Here is a 22,831-nt window from a genome sequence, read left to right as displayed (position 1 = left end):
TTCCACCCTGGCTGGTGGGAACATGTGATATTTTTGATCCCATGTGAGCACTGGTAGCTTTAGTATTTTGGGGCAGTTATTTCTCTGTCCTCAGGTAGTCTTCCTCATAGGCATCCTGGGCAGATCTTTTGTGTTCTTGCTCTGTGCATTCTCTCCTCTCTGGTACTCTTTCCAGTGAACTCAACCTGTCTTGGCCTCCCCAGAGTTCCAGCTTTATCTCCTCAACTCAAGGAGACTGATGAACTTCACCTGGATTTACCCTGCCTGAGTTGCTACCTGGAAACTCTCTCCAGGCAACAGGTTGGGGGCAGTTGGCTGTTGGGAGTTGGCAGTGGGCTCATCTTATTTGCTTTTTGTCTTTCAGGGATCTTTATCTTACATTGCCTGATATCCAGTGTCTTTAAGACCATTGCATCATATATTTTACACAGTATTTTAGTTGTTTTAGGTGGGAAGATTAAATCTGACCCTGGTTATTCTATTGTGGTACAAAGTGGAAGTCCCCTAGTTTATTATTACATAAACTTTTAAGAGTCTGAGCATTTTAAAAATTAATTTGTACAGAACTCAACATAGCTTTATTCCTTAATAGATTATGTTCCTGGTTCTAATATAGCACATGTATAAATATATTTTTTGTAGTGCAGTATTTTCAATGAAAATTTGAACACAGAGGTTAATAACAATATTATTTTTGTTTTGTTAAAATCATTTAAAAGTTCTGACAAGCATAGGTAGTTTTTGGCAACTGAATTAAAGTTTAAATGTATTTTATACATATAAGTTATATATATATTTATTTATTTACTAGGTCTTCATCCTCCTGGTCCACCTTTAGCAAGACCTATTCTGCCCCGAGAACGAGGTGCTCTGGATAGAATTGTTGAATATTTAGTTGGTGATGGTCCACAGAACAGGTAATGTTTACTAGGGTGGTAGAAAAATGAAAATGAAGAAAAGCTTATTGGTTAGGGTATGTGTGTGTGCACATGCACTAGATGTTCTACAACTTTGTGGTTCTTGTTTCCTGATTTTAGAACGTAATGGAGTATTTTATAGTCCTGCGAAAGAGTACATATTCAATTATTTTTCAGTAGTAGCTTAAAGTATCTAGATAAAACATTTAAAAATGTATTATATATAACAGAAAAAATATTGTAACTCTGCTATGTTATAACCATACTATAAGGTAATTTTTAGAGAAATTGAATCATTTCATTGACTCTTTTGAACTTGAAGAGCATGTGAAAAGAGCATAGTGAAAAGTTGGTAGGTTGTAAGAAATGGAGTTTTACAATTGTGAGTACTGGACTTGATGGTGATAATTTTAATAACAGTGAGGATAATTTCATGTATTTGGCACTTACAGTTCCAAAATGCTTTTCCAGGTATTATCTTAATTAATCCTTATAATAACTGTAGGATTATAGGTATGATGTGAGCAGAGCAATTGTCATAGTATAGACTTGTAAGTAATTCTTAGGATATTCTTTGAGTAGATATTTGACAAGGTTATTGGTTAATATTATCGTTTTAATAAAGGGACTAGAATTTAATGTTAATGTAAAAAATTATATGTTATTCAAAACAGATAGAATGTTGTTTGATAGGGCCAAGTATTTGTTAAGTACATATGCAGAGAACAGAGAGATTACATAAGTAGAAAATGCAGAAGATGTTTAAGTGTAACTGGGATAGATAGAGGAATCATGATGTATAGAAATTAACCTTTGGACTGGACTAAACAAGATTAAATTAATTTCTTTACTACAAGACATCTCAGAGGTTTTAATAATACTCACTGTGAATCTCTAAGAGGTTTCATCTTTTCCAGTCTTAATCTGACCACAGATTTGGGGTCTGTCATCCCCAGGAATATATGTTAGAAACCATTAAAATTTAAGTGTTCTGTTATCAAATATGTTTCTGCTTACTTAGTAAGAATATTTTCATTTGAGAGTTTCTTAGTTTATTTTTAATTTGATGTATAAATTATATTTTAAAATAGTTGCAATTTTGACTGTTAGCATGTTTAAAGAGTATTATTTATTGTTTTATAAGTAATATCTAATCTACTATGACATGTTTAGCTATATTAAATGCTATGCACTGTGTACTTCAGCTGTGATGGCTAAAGTAACCTCTCCCATGGGTTTTATCTGCATTTGTAACTTTTCTATTCATTTTTCCTTTTGGTGTAGGTATGCCCTTATATGTCAGCAGTGTTTTTCTCACAATGGCATGGCTTTGAAAGAAGAATTTGAATACATTGGTAAGAATTATTTGGCAGTTAGATTTAAATGTTTAAATATTTCATTCTATGCCAATTCCCATGTAATGCCATTTTATTTTAGGTACTACTCTTTATATGTTGTTCAGGCATATTGTAGAACACAGAGCAAAGTAGGAAAGACAACTCAGGTTTTTTTCTTCGTACAGTATACAGTTGTTCTTTTTTTTTTTTTTTTTTTTGCCATGCGGTACGGCATGTGAGATCTTAGTTCCCCGACCAGGGATCGAACCCACTTCCCCTGCATTGGAAGCACGGAGTCTTAACTACTGGACCGTCAGGGAAGTCCCTAGGCCAGTTGTTCTTAAACTTCACTGTGCATCAGAATCACATGAAGAGCTTTTAAAAATTGTGATGCCCAGGTCCCACCTACAAATAATCTGCTTTAATTGATCTGGGGTGGGGTCCAGGAATCAGCATTTTTTTTAAAGCTCCTCAGAATATTTTTATGTGCAGCTACTAGTACTTAAAAATATTGAACTAAATTAATTATGCTTCTCAAGTATGACATACTACATTTTTTGGGTCAGGTGAGCAAAATTCTGGATTTTAAGATACCTAATGATTCCGGTGACTAGAAATGTAACTTCTGTAACACATTTAGATCATTATTAATATTGTTTTGCTATTAGTTAACCTGCTATGTAATTTATTATCTTTTCTGCTTTAAATTGATATTATAATTCTAATAATTAGAAAGTATGCTTTAAAATAAACTTTGGTTAGAACACCTGCCATAATATTATTAAAACCACGAGTAATTTCACAAGGGCTAAGTAACTTTTGAAGGTTTCTTTGACTGCTTGTAAAAGTAATCTTGAGAGTTACTTGATTAGTCCTTAAAATTTCTTTGGTTTTATGATTTTTGTTTTGTTTTTTTAAATTCTCTGCAGCTTTTCGTTGTGCCTACTGTTTTTTCTTGAATCCTGCAAGAAAAACCAGACCCCAGGCTCCAAGACTTCCGGAGTTTAGTTTTGAGAAGGGGCAGACTTTGGAAGGCTCAAGCACAGTTGGTTCCTTGCCCTCAGGAAGTGTGATTTCATCAGAGAACCAGATCAGTGAAGGTATGAATATGTTAATTAAAAAGTTTTGTCTCTTAATAATGTTTTAGACAAGAATGGATCAGATTTCGCAGCATGCGTATATCAGCTGTTGTTCTGATACTGTGGCCTCCTGTGCAACTGGTATGATGTGTTTCAGTTTTTTTTGTTTTTTTTGCTTTTTTTTGCGGTATGCGGGCCTCTCACTGTTGTGGCCTCTCCCGTTGCGGAACACAGGCTCCAGACGTGCAGGTTCAGCGGCCATGGCTCACGGGCCCAGCCGCTCCGCCGCATGTGGGATCTTCCCGGACCGGGGCATGAACCCGTGTTCCCTGCATCGGCAGGCGGACTCTCAACCACTGCGCCACCAGGGAAGCCCCTGATGTGTTTCAGTTTTAAAATACAGGTTATATTGTGTTAAGCAGCATCTAGAAATAGCTAGGTAAATATTATTTATGGAGTTACCTCTTTTAATAACTGTTGGGACATTTAACTAGTAATGTTTTCATGGAATTAGTTTTCAATTTACTTAAATGAAGCAGATTATGAGAATTATGAAACTACTACTCATAAGGGTAAATTTCTTACAAGCTTTGTAATTAACATTGATAAAAATAGGTTTGTGCCTACTATTTCAATGAATAGAAGTTACTCGAAAGCCAGAAACTTTGGGGTTGGAAAGTCAGCCTTACATTCTTTGGAAGACTATGTTGATAGGACTGGTGTTCCTTTGAAACAAACAATTTATTGAGGTCCACAAGATTTAACACTGATGATGAATGCCTTTGTTGTGAAACAACCTTATTTTACCGTTTTTTTTTTTTTTTTTTTTTTTTGCGGTACGCGGGCCTCTCTCTGTTGTGGCCTCTCCCGTTGCGGAGCAACAGGCTCCGGACGCGCAGGCTCAGCGGCCATGGCTCACGGGCGCAGCCGCTCCGCGGCATGTGGGATCTTCCCAGACTGGGGCACGAACCCGTGTTCCCTGCATCGGCAGGTGGACTCTCAACACTGCGCCACCAGGGAAGCCCAAAACAACCTTATTTTAGAGAAACTGAAGTTATCAAGATTCATTGAGTTTTAGAACTTATCTTTTAATTCTGTTTTAGGAATTCTTGAGGAAATTTCATGAAAAAATGGAAAAGATGAGATGGAAAATCTGACTATTAATGGCCAGCTATTTCTTGTTATTAATATTGAGTGAGGAGCTGCTTGTTAAGCAGCTCTGAATTATGAAGATTGCTAAAATTATGACAAAGGCCCTGATATTTTGGTGCTTTACCTGGTACAGAAAAAAAAATGCATATGGGAAGTTTAGTTCACATAGTTTAAGTAGTAGTCAATATGCATCTTTTTAACTTCTTGAAATTATCAGTTATATATATTTGATTTCTTTATAAAATCACTGAGTAGTAGAAAAAGTGCTTGAACTGAGAATAATATATGAGGCAGTGAATTTTCACATATCTAAAATTTAGTATGAAACTTTGAGTATCTTTTTTTTTTTTTTTTTAACTTCGAAGAATGGACCTAAAATATGTGTGTTGACTTGGGCTTGGCTTTTGGCTTACTAACAAATATCAAAATGAATTTGAATACAGATAGCCATGACAAGAGGCCTGTGTACTTCCAACACTGAATCAGTGCATTCGTCTTCTCCAAGTCTGCAACATCGACTCCAAACACAATATCAGATTTTTTCTTTTGCTTAAGTCATGCTCTGAGCTGCATGCTGTCACATGCAAATCATCTGCTTTGCCATTGCAAGCCTCTTGGAACTGAAAATTAAAGAATTCCGTACTGAAGATGCCTAGAGGAAAAATTGGAGTACTTTCCATGAGTAACCTTGCTTATGAAAGCTAAAGTGAATATTTGAAACCCAATAGTTGGGACAAAAGAAAAGAAAAAACAGCCAACAAAATAGATATCTTGATAATGAGTCCCATACTTTATATCTTCTGCTAAGGTCAAGATGCACAGTTAGCAAAACAACACCCAGCTATACCTTTCCTTCTCATCTAATCTAGGAGGAGCAATACCCCAGATGTCTAATTTTCTGTCAGAAATCTCCGGAATGAAGTCTAATTGGCTCAGAGTCAACCCTAATAAGGTAACGTTAATAGGTGAAGACATTGAGGCAGGGTCTGATAGTTCCACAGTGCTAGAAACTGAAGAGATTCCATTTGGTTAAGATAGTCTGTAGAGTAGTAACTTCTTCATTCTTCTGTTTGGATTCATCAAAATGGCTATTATGAGCACCTTTTTACTTCTTTGGCTTTCCAGAAAACTGAAAATTTTTTCGAAGACTCCTGTCTCAACACTGTTGATATACAGTTATCAATTCCAAGCTGGATTCTATTAGTAAACGACAGGAAGTATTTCTGATGAACGGATGAAGCTGCATTCATTTGAACGTTGGTAGCATACCTTTATGATTAAATTGAACTATGAAGTAAGGAGTATATCATCTCAATCAGCTACTCTCTCTGCTGACAGCCAATGTGATTAAGGGCTTAGATTGCTGATTGCTACACTTTTGACGTAGAAACTTGAGGTCTGAAAGAAAAACTTTCCTGTTTTAATATTTATATATTTTTAAAGTATTGAAATAGCTCCTTGAAATCGCATTACTGAATTTACAGATGGAACCAAAAGGTAACTTTCTTCCATCTGAATTTTTTTTCAAAAAATATTCTACAACCATTTATATAAATCTAGAGTTAATAGAAGAAACCTTTTTTTTTTTTTTTCCAATTTATGATGCAAGACTTTGAAATTAAGTTTTATCTTGATCCTGCTACTGGAAGATTTTGCGTTTAGAATGAGGCACAAGGCTTTTGAAATTTTTGGACCACTCTTTACAACAATATATGAAACCTTGGAAAGTTTTCATCAAAGAAGGAGACCTAGAAGAAATTCCTCCCATTAATTGCTCATTTGAATTCCTAGTATTTTTTTCTAGAACTGTGTATACAGATGCTTTGGTAATAGACTATTAGAGAAAGCAAGATATTAGGATTGTCATTTTATCTAAAAGCATACTAGATGTGGTATGCCAAACTAATGAACTGGTTTTTGGTTCCTCGGTTTCTTTTACTGTGAAATGAATAGTACAGTAATATTTGAGTCTCTGCTAAGCCATGTTAAAGTGGGTTTATCAGTTTTGGTTTTTTTAAAAGTGTATTTTCCAAAATAACTGATACATAGCATTCTTTTTGTTAGATATGGTAATAATTAAAGTACAAGGTTTCTACACTGTTAGTATTTTAGTAAAGTGATTTGGAGTTAGCATGTTTGAAAAATGTTAATATCGTTTTCATTGTTCAGTTATATTTGGCTAGATCTTATGTAATTATTTTAGTAGAATATAGCTTTTATTCAACCTGAAATAACTTGCTAATAATAAAACTCATGGCATCTAATCAGTACTATCAAAAATAGTGATTAAAATTTATATAAGGTGAAATTTATCTTGATAATCTGATTTCTACTCTTCCTTTCTTTTAAGCAATATACTGTTACCATTAGGTTATGTTGAACTAGGGAAAATTCTATTTTTAGTATTGCTTATTATGATGCTCTAGGAAATTGAACTATTTGATAATATAAATTTTATTGAATTCTGTGTATTTATCAGATCAAAAAAACTTATACCTTTATTTATATTTAGCTATGTATAGCTTACTCAAGATGTAAACTTGCCTGTAGTATGGTTTTGCATGTTTGTTTTAGACATATAGATCTTTTAGCCTTTTGATTCCTTTTTCTAAAACACCTTCACCTAATAGTTTTACATTGTTACTTAATAATGACATTCTAAAGTCTCATCTAATGGATTTGTTCACCAATGGTAAATAATTACACAACATTCTGTGTGTTAAAGATAAGCTGTTTTTTCATAGGTGGTTATCATTTATTTGAATTTTGTTCGTTGAACCATTGAGTTTAGTTTTGGGATGAAATTCATGTCTTTGATCCTTAAATATAAGTTGGCCATTTTTCTTAAGGCAGAAAAATCTTGCAAAAACTGTTTGTTTAAAATCTGTGAGTTCAAAGACAAATTGGCCATCTTAATTTAACCAATTTCCTTTGGGTAAGTTTTATAGTCTATGCATATAGTAGGTACTGATGTGTTAGCAAGGCAAAAAAAAAATTTTAAGTTATTGTAAAGAGGAATAAGAAGTAAGAATCTAAATCACTAAAATATGAGGGGTTTTGGAAGGCATAATCTAAATAGAATCATGTATTTTGCTGTGGAAGTTATGTGTTTCTTTTGGAGACATATGAAATTGTTTTGCTAGACCATTCTTTAATTTTCTTAGAAAGTTATTCTTTTAAGAGCTAGAATAAAAACCTAAAGATAAGGTGATCTTCTTAGATGTTTTTGCATTTGTGTGGTTTACAGGTGAGGCAGTGGTATTCACTGTACAGTTACACTCAGTTTTACGAGTTTGAGCTCTGTCTAGCTGAACTGAAGCTTTGCCCAGACAAGTGGAAGCCAGTTGTTACAATTTTGTGGAAAAAGCTTCTCTCTCAAGGATATTGGGGTGGGAGTTGGGCAGGGGTAGGAGTCAGGTAAGGAGCAAATCCCTTGGGTAATTTTTGTTTTATAACATTGTGATCTATTGTTTTCTTGGCATTACAGATATCAAAGGTGATTTTTAAAATTTTCTTACAGATTGAATTAGGTCATTCATATAACTTGCATCAATTTTAGTCTTAACTGGTGCTACACAGGGAGAGAGTAGGCCTGTTTTATTAGTGTGAACATAAAAGCTGGTTTCTCTTTTGGTATTTTATGCCCAAATATTGACATATACTGTAATGTATTTTATACCACCAAGCTATTTTAAACTTCACAGAAAAAATTCACTGTTTTTATTAGAATAGGCAAATTATACCCCCCCACACAGAAATAAAGTAAGTACTTTTGGAATATATTTAATAAACTTGTTATAAAGCTCTGTGGTTTAGTTATTAAACTGATATGTAATTAATTCTCTGTTAATCTTGCACACCTAGTTTACTTCAAGCTTATTGGGATGACCTCTCACAAAATGGCATTGGCATCCAGACACTGAATATCTATGTCATTTAGACTAGCTGATAGCTGCATTATAGATACTATGACACATACCAAATTTTTGTAGTATTAACTGCTATTAAAATTACTTTTCTAAAAATTAACCTGGGGGAAGAAAAGTAGTCATTACTAGGCTTTTTGATTGTTCTCCAGCCCTACTCATCATTTCACCAGTTTTTAGTCCTCTATATATTTTTTGAAATACAGTGCAGTATTGATGAGCAAGTTTTGTATATAATGCTATTTTCTAATTATGACAGCACATGGTATTTCTTAGAATTCACCTCTATAGACATTAAAAAGTTAAGTATTATAGTTCTTCTCTTTGTATTAACTACTTCTTTAAGATCCCAGAATTTTTAAATTAAATCGGATTTGACTGGGGATGTATCTGTTTCTGAAAATAGTTACATCACAGAGCTTTAATACGATAAATCATGAACTTTGATACCTCTCCTGTTTTTTGTTTTGTTTTGTTTTGTTTTTTGTGGTACGCGGGCCTCTCACTGCTGTGGCCTCTCCCGCTACGGAGCACAGGCTCCGGACACACAGGCTCAGCGGCCATGGCTCACGGGCCCAGCCTCTCTGCGGCATGTGGGATCCTCCCGGACCGGGGCACGAACCTGTGTCCCCTGCCTCGGCAGGCGGACTCTCAACCACTGCGCCACCAGGGAAGCCCATCCTCTCCTGTTTTAAGTTTAGTACTGAGGCAATCTGTCAAACAGAATATGACAAACTATGTGGGCCTATGTTCACTTAAGCATGTTTATTGATGAGTCCTGAACTTTGAGCTTTTTGTTTTTTCATTTCATGTGACTTTATTGGAGGGCTTACTAAATTATAACCACTTGTAAAGTTCTTGGCAAGTAAGTATTGCTCTATGGCCAGAGAGTTATGGAAAACCATGACTCTTAAAATTCTACTCTGGATAAATATGTGAAAGTAGAATTACAAATGGTTAGTGACTCCTGAAATTTTCCACTGAAGAGCTTGCTTGCCCTTATAGCAGAAATGATCTGTACCTGTCCATAGAGTTTCATTTCACTTTCTGCTTTTTCTTTGAGCGCTGGAACATTCAAGTAACACAACTCAAATGACCTACTGCTTTTCTGCTTTGGATTTTTGTAAGATTCCAAGTGGTGCAGCAGTGCCATTTTAAGTTCCTTTTAAGATAAAACTAGCATTTTTGTGACATGTGAACATTCCTCACTACTTTTTGTGAGCATGTGAAATTTTCATACAGTAAAACCTCATTAACTTGGATGTCCCTACCTATGCAAATTTGGCCTTTTGTTCTATATATAAAAAGAGAGAGGGCTTCCCTGGTGGCGCAGTGGTTGAGAGTCCGCCTGCCGATGCAGGGGACACGGGTTCGTGCCCCGGTCTGGGAGGATCCCACATGCCGCGGAGTGGCTGGGCCCGTGAGCCATGGCCGCTGAGCCTGCGCATCCGGAGCCTGTGCTCCGCAACGGGAGAGTCCACAACAGTGAGAGGCCCGCGTACTGCAAAAAAAAAAAGAGAAAGAGATTGTAATTAATTCTGTAAACGCGTCTAAGATTATCTGTTTTAAATATAATTTAAAAAATATTTTTCGACTCTTGGCATAGAGTTTGTGAAAACTGATATGATAAAACCATGAATTTGTAAGATCTCCATGTCAATATGTGTGCGTATAGCACATAATTTCCTTGCAAAACTATTAATGTTATTTAGCAAAATTCTGGCCTGTACTGTGTAAGGAACAAAACTAGAACTTTTTACTAGTGTAGACTGACCTTTCCTCCAGATTTTTTGAATCAGTAACATTTTTAGTTTATTGCAAGGGATCTTCTGTGATGGTGTGAAAATCGGCTTATTTGCTTAGCCAATGTAGTTTAACCATATTTCTCCTAACAATAATATTAGTTGCTGTTTATTACACAAACACAACAAAGAAACACCTCAAAGTTAGGTTTTTATCTTTGATTTGGAAATTGGGTGGCTCGAAGCTTTCTGCTCCTGTCATTCCCTTTCCTATCCCTTTCTATAAACTTTGAAGAATTAAAGTTGTTATTATTGTTATTATTAAATTATTATTAAGAGATTTGAATTTAATGAAACTCAAAAGAGAGTTTGAAGGGAGTAAGTTTTCAGGTAGGAACCAAGACCTTACTTGCCCTCCGCTGTGGAGACAGGGGCAAAAGACCCTTCCCTTTCTCTCCCTAGCATTCAAGGTGTGTAGCATATTCTGACCCAGAGGTTTAAATCCTGAGGACTTGTCTTGCAGAGGGATGAGGGAAGATTTGTCATGCCTTTGGAAAAGGTGGATCCAGACCTCCCCAGTCATGGATAATAGAGATGTAAATCAGTGTGGGAAATCACACCACATACACACACACAAAGGTACACATTTACACATTGGTCACAGCGTTGCCTGGACGCAAGGGAGACCAGTTCCTTCCGGAAACATAATCTGGGAGTTAATACATTTGCTTTTTTTGCTGGGATGTTGTCTTATAGCACATAATTCTGTTGGGACTTTGATATATTTGGACATTCAACTTTCAAATCCATCTTGAAGTTCTTAAATATTATGAAAGTTCATATATATCATGAACTATGGGTCTTTAGGTAAAAGTATGTTTATGGGTTTGTTTCCCCCGAATTTTTTTTTCCTTCATTCATACCAATTCATATATGGTATGCTGTAGGGAATTAAGTGCATATTTTTTAAGATTTTAAGGTTAATGTTAGACCATTCTACTGTTTCTTAGTCCATGTTTGCATGTGCTTATCTTATTTAGTAGTTTTAACATTTGGGTATACCTAAAGTCTTGACTCTTTATCTTTTCAGAATCTTTAGAAGAACAAGACGTTCTAGATAACAGTACAGAGCAGACAGATGACAAAATATCGGATACAGAGCAGACAGACCCAGTGATTGAACAAGCATCTGACACAGAGAAACCAGAGGAGAAGCAAGAAGAGACCGAGAATGAGGAAACCTCAATGAATAAAGCCAAATCAACAGTTCCCAGAGCTGATGCTATTCCTAATCCTGAACTAAGTGGAGAATCTTCGACAATGTAGTAAATGCTTCCACGTGCCTTCAACTGGATATTTGTAGTCTTGTTGATGTCAGTTATTGCTTTCTTAGGTGGTGCTTTCTTTTTATTTTCCCCCTCTAAAGACATGCTTGATGTCATCTGAATTTCAGATTGCCTAGCTATTTCAATGTCAAAGTTATGTCTACTGGCTATTAAAATTAAAAGCAAGTGATATCAGTAAAGTAAAATCCTTTTTAATGTATAAAACCCACACTGTTTAGACAGGTTTTAGGTATTTTTTTCCATTCTAAATGTAAACAAATATGATAGCAGTTTTGTTTTTTATTTGTGACCTGTAAATACTATCCATTTTGACATAGGAAGAACTTTGGTTAGGAATAAGTTCTAATAGCGTTTGTTTTAAGGAATGAAACTCAATTAAGATTTTTAATACTACATCATTAAAATGGATAGAATCTTAACTCTTGAGATATTTTCCAGGGGGTAAAATGTCTATTTAGGCATTTATATTAAGAGCTATGAAAGTTATTACAGTAACAATATAGGCATTGGTATGAATTCCCAGTAAGAATGCAGTTGAACAGTCAAGTGCAGTGTTACTTTTGATGTCTCTTTTTTTGCACCTGGGCCAGAGGTACCTGATATTTATAATTAGCTTATGTTTACATATTAACATATAGGAACTATCTCTGCACTTAACTGTACTTGAATTTTGAGCATTATTTATATTTGTAAAATAATGATGATATTATAAGTGAATTTTGTGCTCTATTGTGTATTTTGTTAAGGAAAATAAAGATGATGTGTCAGCAATTTTTTTGTTAAATACCTAGACTTCTTCAGACAGTATCTTCGTGGCTGACATGGCTACCTGAAAAGTCTTAGGAGGAAAAGCTCACAATTCAATAAATCAATAGATTCTGTTAAGAGCAAATTATGATCTTTTTATTCAGACTTGTTGCCTTTCAAATTCAGAGAAATAGTGACATTTAGAGGTTCTAATCAGAGGTTAGATTTTTCTGATTCATGAGATCCTTAGGCCATTTGTAGTTTTTAATTTTGAGAGACATAGTTTTGTGAGAATAGGCAGTTAATTATAGTAGTTCATTGGATTTAATATGTGTATTAAGGATTAACTGGGAAATTGTTTTGACCCAGAATAGTAATACTTGTACTTTAAGTACAGTGTTGTTATTTTTTCTCTCTTGCTTTTATCCCTCTTCTCTATTATTAAAAAAAATTGAAATCAAGTTATGCCAAAGGGAGGAATATATAGGGATGGTGTATATGGCAAGTATTTCTAAGTTGTACACAGTTTATTAAAAATTTAATAAAATACCATTTGTTATCATTTAAAAATTCATCCTTATGATTTAATATCTTATATCTGATAGGTATTTTTAAGGAACCTAAATCTGTTAATAGTCTGAGGCATCATGGTATAGTGACCAGAGTTTTCAAGATTACAGGACTGGGCTTAAATTCCAGCTCTTCAGTCTTGGGCAAGTCAGCTGATCTCTCTGAGACTGTTTTTTCATCTGTAAAATTGGAAGAATAATACCTACTTTTTCAGGTATGGGGACAATTAAAAATAATTTATGTAGTGTGCCTAGCTCACTGCCTGATAATTAATAGATATTAAGTAAATGGTAGCATTTTATACTATTGATATCCTTGTGAAATATGGAAGGGCTATAAATTCTTCCTCTTGCAGATAAGGAAATGAAAAAACAATATGCACATATAATTCAGCTGTTCAAAATCAAGCCTAAGTTTTCTGCATCAGCTTTTCTTTATCATATACATGTATATAAATGCATAGGTTAAGGAAATAGGAACCTGAAACTGTGGAATATAATACTACAGAATATAGACAGTCTCTCTTTTTTTTTTTTTTGATGAAGCCCATCAGATTTTTTGTGCGTTATTGGCCCATAACACTTTAGTAACACCTTGCTGAGTCTACTTGTTAGAAAACATTCAAATTCTGATGTACATTACTAGAAAATGAGGAATACCTCAGAGAAATATAATTTAATGATAGAATTAAGCAGATATTATGAGAAGTATCTATGGAAGAAGGTTAAAAGGTAAATTAATGCAACAGGTAACATACTGTAATTATATAGTACCCTTTAAAATAGAAAAGTTTATCCTGACATTCTAATAAACAGCTAATGGTTGAAAGAGTGGTAAAATGTCCTATTTCTGATTATTAAGACTAGTATAAATGAGGAAAAGCAAACTAATAAGTGCCGTTAGTTAGAGTGATCTTAACTTCCCTACTTACTAATGCTCAACAGGTCATCATCTAACTTTTTCTCACTATACCCTCAGCATAATCTACAGTCATGACCTGGCTTCTCTCTCCTTGGCTCTTCTACCATTATGCTGCAGTCTCAGGGCCTCTTTCAGTTCTCTGACCAAGCTAAACCCTTTACCATCTTAAGTCTCAGCTTAAATGTTCTTTCTTCGGAGAGGTGCCCTCCTAAGCTCCGCATCTAAAGCTGGCCTCTGCCTTTTACTCTGTCATGTTACTTTATTATCATAATGTGTAAGTATTTTATCTGTTTACTAGTTCACTGTATCTCTTCAAGACTTAGAGTCTGTGTGTGCAAGGCTCTTATTTACCTCTGTTTCTCCAGGGCCTAGCACAATGTTTGACACATTTATTATGTGAATGAGTAACTTTGTTGCTAAATCCAGTGAAAACTCTCAGTCCTTAACTTATTCCACTGCTTGGCAGTATTGACGCTGTTGAGTACTTCCTTTAGTTTGAAACACTTTTTTTCTTTTGGCTTTTGACTTCTCACACTATTGTTCTTATTCCTCTGGCCCCATTCTCTCAGTGTCCTTTGCAGGCTTCTCTTCCCCTGCCCATCCTTTAAATGTTGGTGTTTCATACTTTTTACCTTGTCAGCATTTCTTCACTCTATGTATTCTCTCTCTAGAGGTTCTGGTCAACCCCAATGGATTTTAATTACCATCTGTCTCTCTCATTCTCAGATCTTCACCCTTGATCTGTTTCCTTCACTTTAGAGCGATATATTCACCTGCCTGTTGGAATGTCTTTCTCAATCAATTTATTAAAAAACAAACACTTCAAACTTTCTGTGTTTCTTATCTCATCAAATAGTGCCACTATTCAAGCCAGAAACTAGAATCTGTTCACTCATTCCTTTACCCTTTTTCCTGTACCTTAACTGTCAGTTTCTGTATCCTAAACATCTTTCAGTTATATTCTCATTTCTCCATCCCATTAACATTACTTAATGATAGTAAACATTTGCATTCTAACTATGTGCCAGTCAACATGCCAACTGTTGTATGAGTATTATTTTTATTTGTTCTTTGGCAAGAATCCTGTGAGGATTTTTTCCTCTGGATTATAGATGAGAAAACAGGTGTAGGGAGTAAGCAGCTTGGTAAGTGGAAAATCTGGGGTTTGAATGCAGGCAAATGACTTCAGAAGTCTTACTTCTTATTACTGTTGTACTGCCTTCTAATTCAAGCCTCCTTCGTCTCAAAACTGTCACTTAACTGGTTTTCTCATCTCCAGTCTTGCCCACAGCTATCTATTCTGTGCACTGTAGCCTGAAAGAGTTTTCACAATTGGAAAACAAATCATGTCATACCATTGCTTAAACCCTTTAATTATTCCTCATTGTTCTTGGAATGGGGTCCAAACTTACCATATGGCCCACAAAGCCTGTGTAATTTTGCTCCTAGTTAACTCTGGCATTTCTCACCACAGCTACTGCCACTGTTCCTCTCCCCTTGTTCCCCCATGCTTTTAATGTAGCTATACCGTTTTCTGTGGTTTGCATATGCAGTGTTTTTTTCTCTAATCCCCCAGTCTCCTGGTACTCTTTCTCTGCCTGGGGTATCTTCCCACTCAAATAGATATGGGGACACTCAGTAAGTAGTTGTTGAATTCAATTGAAATAGTTCCAGTTAGAACCCAAGTTTAGAAATTTTGCTAATTATTGTTATTAAGCTTTGCCCTTTATTCTTGTAATTGGTGTTTCTCATTGTATGCGTTAGACACAGTCACTACTGTTTGGTGAACATAATTGAATCAGAAGAGCTACCGTTTCATGAGGTGGGGGGGAAAGATTCTAATTATATAATGATTTTTTCATTAAATATTGTATGCTGAGTGTTGGAAATACTAAATGACTTATACAAAGTCATAGGGAGAGCTAGCACCTAAGCCAAGTCAGAACTCAGATCTCAGCTCTTAATGTAGGATGCTTTATATTAAACCACCATTTTTATACATTTTACACACCATTTATATACAATCAATATTGGTGTTAGAGATTAAGATTATTTAAAATATGTAACATGTTTACTTCTATTTCCAGCTGACAGTAACTACTTAACTATCTTAAAACTTTTTCCTTATTTTTTTTCCTATACCACTTTACAGTATTACTCTACAGTATTACCTCTTGGCTTGTGTGCAGATCAGTTAGCGGAAGGGTCGAAGAATGAGGATAATTTATGGAATTATGGTAGCTATTTTGAAACAATTATGGAGAACAGAGCTGCTTTAGAAAATTGAAAGAAAAATAATGTGGTAAGTCATCTAGTATAACTTCAATTCATTGTAAAAATTATAGAAGGGATTTAGATATAGTTTATGAACTCCCAAAGAGCTATTAAAAATAATAAAAGTACTATGTAAAGATAGACCAAGATATAGTTGTGAATCAATGATCTGCTAAATCTTACAATTTGTAATTTGACTTGTTTCAAAGTTATTAAAGACCTAAATATATTAACTCTACCAAGTTAATAAGTAAAATGTGGACATAAAACAAACATTTTGTGTTGTTGCTGTTACTGCAAACAATTTTAATACAAGAAACTAGTGTCTTATTTTTAAACAATTCAGTGATAGAGCTTCAGTTTCTGTCTTGATTAAAACCAGTTGAGATAATCACACAACAACATGGTCAGAGCTGAAGAGGAACAGCTGCTAAAAAACAGGAGCCCCAGTCAGTCTCTGTTCATGGTCACTGGTCAGTTGACTTTATTATGCATAAAAAAAGATGGAAGCCAATGAGACTGGTTAGCAAGTTTGCTGGTGACCTCCTTTGATTAATGTCCACAGATTCAGGCTCTGAGTTTGGAAAGATAAACATAAATATAGAAAAGTACATTTATGAGAATATAATCATAATAAAAATTAAAATGAGTACAGAATTAAACCTTATTAAATTGTATCAATCCATAAACTATTTATTTGTCTAATTTCTTTCCTCCTTAGAAACTAATCTACATTTTCTACTTTAATACTATTTAAAAATTCCTTTAAAAAAATTGTTGCATTTATTGGATAGTAGATATCCCTCCAGTTACCTTTATCAGTTTGCCTTTGTATGAAACTTAGATTCCATTTAATTTCCCATTCTTTCTCCTTCAAAGGTCCTGTTATATGTAGTTTAATTTATACTACTCATGTAGTTTTAGGAGAGGAAAATACTATCCACTTACATAGTTCTGTATTATTTGATGTTTTTTAAAACCTAGAGTTTCTGCTTTATGCATTTTTCTTTTTCTAAAAAGATATTTATGCCTTCCTTTTTTCTTTGGCAACACAACTGATAGAATCTGGAAGCACTCTGAGAAGATTAAAAAGAGTTCTCAAAAATCTCCCTCATAAATTAGTTTTTTAAGTTCTTATTCCAGGATTATATGAGAATAGGCCAAATCTTCAACTGCCAAAGCCTTTTACCAGATCCCTGGCACTTGATTTAGGAAATGTGGGAAAAATCATTTATTTTTGTGGAAATAAATATTTCTATCTTAGTCTGATTTTGAAGGATAAAGAAAGTGGGGAATTAAATGAACATTTTTTTGAATACCTATTCTTGGTCAGGCACTGTGCTCTGGGTACTTTCATATACATTCCCTTACAGTCTGTGTGAGACTATGAGCTATGTGAGAGGATGGAATCCTGTCAAGCAGGGATTAAATTAATTTCCCAAAATCACTTAGTTTATGGATATTTTAAATGGAACTGGAACCTAGGATCTTTAAGTCTTGTCCTTTTCGTTACTGCCTACGAGCCCTCTACTTCTTTTTCTTTGGTAGCTGAAAGAAATAGACCCAGGCTCCTGGGTTTCTCATTTTTGTGATAACTCAGTTGTTACTTCTTCAGGGCAATCTTCTCTTAGCCTAACACTTGTCAGACTTTCCACTCACACACACCCTCCCCTTGAAATTCTTTCATAATATTATCTTTTGCACCAGACTATGAACTCCTTGAAGGCAAGGACATGTCTGGTTTTGCTTATTATATTCCTAGTGCCTGGTGTATAGAAGAGATAATAAATTATCTGTTGAATGGTAGTATGCGTGCATGTACACACGCACACAATGGGAAATACCACTGCAGTCTTAATGCAGATTTTATAGTGTGAAGAATTTTGCAAATCTCAAATTATTTGAATTATTGAGAAGGGAAAGGGCCAGAAAGCTTGTTTCTCGCAATTTAGGAAAATTCCAATTGACACTTTTGCCTTTTTTTTTTTTTTAATACACTGTCCACATTGCTGTTGGAGTTTTCTAAAACACAGACTTTAAATATTATTGTAAGGCTCCTTTGTGTATGGCCAACTCCTTAGGTGGCTTGTAAGCATGACTTCAGAATCTAAATCACTTTTCTGGCCTCGTCTCTCACTATTCTCCCTCGCGCTCTGACCACAGGTGAGTCTTTCATACCTCTGAGAGATGCCCTGCACTGATCTTGCATGACGCTACTCTCGTCAACTCTCATTTCTTTAAGAACTAACCCTGTCTGTAATCTGAGTGATTTCCTCAGCCTTCCTAAGCAGTCACTTGCCTTTTGTTCCCATTGTACTTTATATACCAGGTGTAACTTGTAGTCTCCTGATGTTTGCCTCCCTCACTTGATTGTAAACACTGAAGAAAGGCCATGTTTTCTCAGTTTTTATTTTCTCACTTTCTCTTCAAACAAAACAACACAAATTAAAACAAAACTAAAACCTGGCATGGTCTCTGCTACATGTACGTTTAGAGAGTGGGTTTCTATAAATGATAGACCTGAGTTGATCAGCACTAGTGGTTGGTGTGCTACTTCCTTCTGAAACTCCTACAAATATAATAATTGGGGCTAGAAAGTGAGAAGGACTGGCTCAAGATATAAGAAAATGGAAACTGTGAGCACACTGAGGGTGGGGAGGATTCATTTGTTTTGAATTCTTAATGCCTGATACAGATGCTCAATAACTGTGAACAGACCTGAAGAAGGCCTAAGAACTGGTGTGCTGGGGGGGACCACAGTGGCAGAGCTCTTCCTTGACTCAAGTGAGTCCATTATTTGGGTATGATTTCTAAATTGTATGTATAATTTGTGTTCTTTAGCAAACTCCCATTCTTGAAGATCCCTATACTCCCCCCACCCCTGATCCCATATTTTACTTACCTGTGGAATGGGGTTTTTAAAAATACCCTGTTTTGGGCTTCCCTGGTGGCGCAGTGGTTGAGAGTCCGCCTACCGATGCAGGGAACACGGGTTCGTGCCCCGGTCCGGGAGGATCCCACATGCCGCGGAGCGGCTGGGCCCGTGAGCCATGGCTGCTGAGCCTGCGCGTCCGGAGCCTGTGCTCCGCAACGGGAGAGGCCACGATAGTGAGAGGCCCGCGTACCGCAAAAAACAAAATTTTTTTTTTTTAAAAATAAAAATACCTTGTTTTTATGTTTATTTTTATTCATTATCTCATTTCTGACCATTTAATGTTGCAACTGACATTAAGTTAGGAATTTTCTGGATTAAGTTGCTGCTTTTTGGACATTGGTGGAGCCTGGACACACACACACACACGCACACACGCACTCTATATATACATATATATATGTTAAGAATATTTTCTCTTTCAATGTATAAGCTATAGGAATTCAGACCTTAAAATTGAGTACTTTCGTCAAAAAATCATTAAAGGCAAAGTTTGCAGTACATGGCAAGTATAATTAAAACTTACATTAGTGTGGTATATTTTATGAATTATAGTCAGCTATGTTATTTTTTTCTGAAAGTGAGAAAGGCTATTTGTGCCTTATTGTCTATAGCAAGAGTTCTAAAGGCTTGGCCTACCTGCCAAGAGTTGACATATTTTATTAAATTATAGTGGTATGCTTAAAAAAAAAATCTTTTCCTAGGAACAAGAAGGAATCAAATTTTGGCGTGAATTTGTATTCTCAATTATGAGTGTTCATACAGCCAAAGAATACATGAGTTTTCAGTATAGGATGTTGTGAATTTTATAAAATAATCTAACCTGAGAATTGGCTGAAATAAAATTGATATGCTTGAAACATGTTTTGGGTGGACGTTGTGTATTCTTTTCAGAATGATTTTTTTTTCTTTTGGTTTTTGAAGACCTGGATTCTTTTTGTATGTTTGTATGATCTTTCTTCTCTTCAATAAGGCAGTCTCCTGTAGTTGGGCTTGATGGAATTAAATGGCATTTTATTTATTTAAACACAATCCTTACTGAAGAGTGGGGATTCTTCCTTCCCTGCTGCCTGATGCCCCACCCTGCCACACCTCCTCCCCTCCCCCAACCAGCAAAGGCAAGAGCAGCAGCTGTTCAGGTTTTAGGAGATTCTGATAAGACCAATTTCTCCTGTCAGCAAACAATTGTAAGCAATAGTTTGAAGCAAGCATGAATGTTCAGCACTCCTTTTAGGTCAGGATGGCACAGGACTACTAAATTGGACAGTAGTGTTGTGTGTTTGGAGCAGGAAGAGGAGAAGGGGAGCAGATGACTTGCCTTCTAATGAAGAAGTGGAATTCAGGGCTACTGTGTTGCAGATGAGTAAAAAGAGGTATGGCAGTCAACACTTCTGTTTTTTTTTTTTTTTTTTTGCGGCACGCGGGCCTCTCACCGTCGTGACCTCCTCCGCCGCGGAGCACAGGCTCCGGACTCGCTGGCCCAGCGGCCATGGCTCACCGGCCCAGCCGCTCCGCAGCATGTGGGATCCTCCTGAACCGGGTCACGAACCCGTGTCTCCTGCATCGGCAGGCGGACCCTCAACCACTGCACCACCAGGAAAGCCCCAACACTTCTGTTTTTAACAGTGTCTCCAATAGACATGTAAACAATTCAATTTGTGCATTATAGGTTTTATTGTCTTTAAAAGGTGATTTATGTCCTTATCTCTGCATAATTGTACACAAGATACTGCCCTCTATCAGAGGGCCTGTGCTAAGTTTTTAGACCTTTGTCTTCATTAGTACAGCAATTTTAGCTTGTGATCATTGTACTAGACCTCACTGATAAGCTAAGACACTGCGAGGTTCATGGTGCTGATATCTAACCTCGCCACTGGCTTCTTGACCTTTCTGCTTCCGAAACATGCATGGGTCATTTTTTTTTTTTTTAAACCCAAGGTAGAACTTCATCAATTTTTCACACACATTGTGGGCAGTTTAAAGGTTGGTCAGAATCAAATATTGTGCTTTCAGATTTGATAATGTATGAGTACAGAAGGATGACCTTTGATACATGGTCATACATCAACATGACATGAGCAGTAAATGCAGCAATTACCTTTACTACATTGAAATGGTGCTTTAGTTTTCATCTTCAGAGCAATTATTGCAAAAACAACAAAAATACATTTAAGTTCTTACTATAACATTTGTAAAGTTAAGTGTCTTTTGAAAACAGTCCTAATTTATGCACTTATTTTCAACATGAGTTTGGTTTTCATAAGATGCAATAGTTCACTATCAAAAGATGTTGTTGACATGATAACAATAGGCAGGTTTGTTGTAAAGCTACTTTGTGTTTTATAAATAGGTTATTTTTCAAAAGGATTAAATGCTGGTTCTGTACAAGAGTTTTACCATTTGTAGTTTAAAATGTATTGAAGTCTGTGCCCAGTGGTCATCTAAAGGAATATTTAGTGATGATAAGGATCTTTGTGATCACACACAGCTGCATGTAGCTTCTCCCACTGTCTAAGGGATTGTTGCCCCAGGGTGTTTATATATTCATTTCTCCTTTGATGAGTGCCTTCTGTGTGTCAGGCACTGGAGATATAAAACGAGTGAGACATGGACCCTACTCTCAGGGAGTTCATAGTCTACTAGGTGGTTATTCTAATAGGTCAGTTCTATCTTAGGAAGTCCAAGATGAAAATGCAGTAAGTTGACTTAGTAAGTCCTAAGTGAAATGTACATGGGACTTAAAAAGTCAGGAGACCAGGCTTGCATTTTGACTCTGCCACTTACCAGCAGTATGACCTTGTGGGGAAGTTAGGTAACCTCTCTGAACCTTGGTTTCCTTGACCATAGAAAATGATATGTAGTACACAGAGCTGCTGTGAAAAGTAAATACAGAAAGTCTAGGCCAAGTCTGGACTAGAATGGGAAACTTCCTTGTCTACTTTCCATCCTCCCTTTATCTCCCTTTACACCTCTCAGCCTGTTTACTATTTCTCTATAAATTCTTCTCTTTCTGGCATAGAGGCTAACAGGAATTCAGGGAGTCCAAGGACCTCTGGAAATTTTCTGCAGAATTTTATATGTGTGCATGCACATTTTTCCATGAAGAGAATACATAGCTCTCATCTAATTTTCAAAGGGGACCATGAGTCAGTAGAGCAGGAACTCGTAGCTCTCTTCTAGGAGAATAGCTAACTATCAAAGATACCAGTTAACATTACTGTAATATTTAAATTAATGATGTTAAAAAAACACAATTGACGGGCTTCCCTGGTGGCGCAGTGGTTGAGAGTCCCTCTGCCGATGCAGGGACGCGGGTTCGTGCCCGGTCCGGGAGGGTCCCACGTGCCGCGGAGCGGCTGGGCCCGTGAGCCATGGCCGCTGGGCCTGCGCGTCCAGAGCCTGTGCTCCGCAAAGGGAGAGGCCGCAGCAGTGAGGGGCCCGCGTACCACAAAACAACAACAACAACAACAACAAAACCCACAATTGAATCTCAAGTACCTTTTCTTTGGGCATTAAAGAACCCATCAAATTATCCCCATGGCCAGAAGCTATATGCCAGGTACAAAGCAGCAATGGCCACAGCAGTGGCAAAATTAGTATAAAAAAGGAACTATAGTTTAGTGTGTGGGTCTTGAGTGTTTTTAGATTGCTGGTAGCTTTATCAGTGATCACTTTTAGACAGGAGAATTGCTTAAAACTGGACAGTGTTAGTGAGATTAGTGAGACTGCATTTTGAAAATAAGGTAGGGGTATTGTAAGGAATCCCAAAGTATCTTACTGGATTTTGATGTTATAAATGTTAAAAGTCTCACCACCCTCCCCCCAACCCCCTACTTGTTCCCTCCCCATAACCCAGGAACTTCTGCTCATGCAATGATGTCATAAAAT

General features: G+C 36.1%; 1 protein-coding gene across 3 annotated transcripts in view; it reads left to right on the top strand.

Moving 5' to 3' along the window:
- LNPK (lunapark, ER junction formation factor) overlaps positions 1-12,806 on the top strand; it is an 83,384-nt gene extending 70,578 nt beyond the window's left edge. For 2 of the 3 annotated variants that reach the window (XM_004267341.3, XM_033423618.2), the window contains exons 10-13: positions 812-917; positions 2,202-2,272; positions 3,184-3,354; positions 11,244-12,806. In XM_004267341.3, the coding sequence (XP_004267389.1) occupies positions 812-917; positions 2,202-2,272; positions 3,184-3,354; positions 11,244-11,479 (584 nt within the window). In that variant the 3' untranslated portion in view covers positions 11,480-12,806. Of the gene's footprint in view, positions 1-811; positions 918-2,201; positions 2,273-3,183; positions 3,355-5,354; positions 5,438-11,243 lie in introns of all 3 variants that reach the window. The other variant, XM_033423620.2, reaches the window with a different exon arrangement.
- The last annotated feature ends 10,025 nt before the right edge of the window (positions 12,807-22,831 follow it).

The sequence above is a fragment of the Orcinus orca genome, chromosome 7 (genome assembly GCF_937001465.1).
Source record: "Orcinus orca chromosome 7, mOrcOrc1.1, whole genome shotgun sequence".
NCBI classification, from domain to species: Eukaryota; Metazoa; Chordata; class Mammalia; order Artiodactyla; family Delphinidae; genus Orcinus; species Orcinus orca.
The sequence above is the reverse complement of the archived record's forward strand: the minus strand, read 5'-3'. Positions and strand labels throughout refer to the sequence as shown.